We start from the raw sequence: 1303 nt of genomic DNA, 5'->3' as shown, positions 1-1303 counted from the left end.
TGTGTGTGTGTGTGTGTGTGTGTGTGTGTGTGTGTGTGTGTGTGTGTGTGTTTGTATATATGTGTGTATGTATTTGTTTGTACATATTATGTTCAGTCATGTATACAATTCTTCTGCTTGGTCCCCAGGATGAACTTCGAGGACGGTCGACCGTCTGCTCACTTTGACACATTCCCCATCGCCCTACTCACGGTGTTCCAGGTCAGTCTTTGTCCACTGCTCAACTTTCCTGTCTTTTTTACTCCAGACGAATCCGCTTTTACTTCTTGTAATTTCAACAAGATATTTTGTTTAATTAATGAAGGCGCGGTTTTTTTCTCGCTCCCATCAACAACTCAGTTTTGGGTCAATTAAGAAACGCCCCCCCCCCCCCTGCCTGTCAGGGCCAACCCTGGCTGAGAGGGATACAACATCATCCCAGTAAACTGACAGAGAATCGAACTGGGGTCTCCTGCATTTGACGGCAAAGCGCCTCTCTGATACACGACAAAGGACGGTTCATAGTGTGATAATTAAACTGTACATGATTTTGTTTTTTCAATTCTTGATTTCTTGATTATACACCATTTAGTGATCAATAATTATTCATTATGCAACATAATTATATTCGTTAATTTTTAAAATTCTGTATTATTTATTTTTTGAATTATTAGTTTTAATTATTTATTTTATTGTCTATTTATATGTACTTACTAGTTATCTATTGATTTTTTAAATTTATTTATTAATTTATTATCTATTTATTATTATTTCTGGACTGCTTGTATGTGTGTGCAGATCTTGACGGGCGAGGATTGGAACGAGGTGATGTACGACGGGATCCGGGCACACGGAGGGATTGAGAAGAGTGGCATGCTGGCCTCTTCCTACTTCATTGTGCTCGTGCTCTTTGGGAACTGTATCCTTGACCTTGGCGCTGATCACTCACTGTGTGTGTGTGTGTGTGTATGTGTGTGTGTGTATGTGTGTGTATGTATGTAAGTGTGTATGTGTGTGTATGTGTGTGTGTGTATGTGTGTGTATGTGTGTAAGTGTGTATGTGTGTGTTTGTATGTGTGTATGTGTGTATGTGTGTGTGTATGTGTGTATGTGTGTGTGTGTCCCACACATACATATTATGCTCACTCGTGAGCACACACACGCTCTCACACACATACACACACACACACATACACACACACACAATCACTCACATACACACACGCACATACATGCACGCACACACTCACACTCACACACACACTCTCTCTCTCTTTCTCTCTCTCTCACCCACACTCTCTCACACACACACTCACACACACAC

General features: G+C 40.9%; 1 protein-coding gene across 1 annotated transcript in view; it reads left to right on the top strand.

Annotated features, from left to right (window-relative positions):
* Window positions 1–1303, top strand: part of LOC100533433 (voltage-dependent calcium channel type A subunit alpha-1) — a gene marked incomplete at its 5' end in the record, with an annotated part of 54455 nt that overhangs the window by 24130 nt on the left and 29022 nt on the right. Inside the window, 2 exon segments of the mRNA XM_035973625.1 lie at window positions 129–201; window positions 778–898. Of these exon segments, the coding sequence (XP_035829518.1) occupies window positions 129–201; window positions 778–898 (194 nt within the window).

This window comes from Aplysia californica, unplaced genomic scaffold (assembly GCF_000002075.1).
Source record: "Aplysia californica isolate F4 #8 unplaced genomic scaffold, AplCal3.0 scaffold01565, whole genome shotgun sequence".
In the NCBI taxonomy this organism is placed as follows: Eukaryota; Metazoa; Mollusca; class Gastropoda; order Aplysiida; family Aplysiidae; genus Aplysia; species Aplysia californica.
Note: the sequence above shows the minus strand (reverse complement) of the source record. Positions and strands in the feature narration are given on the sequence as shown.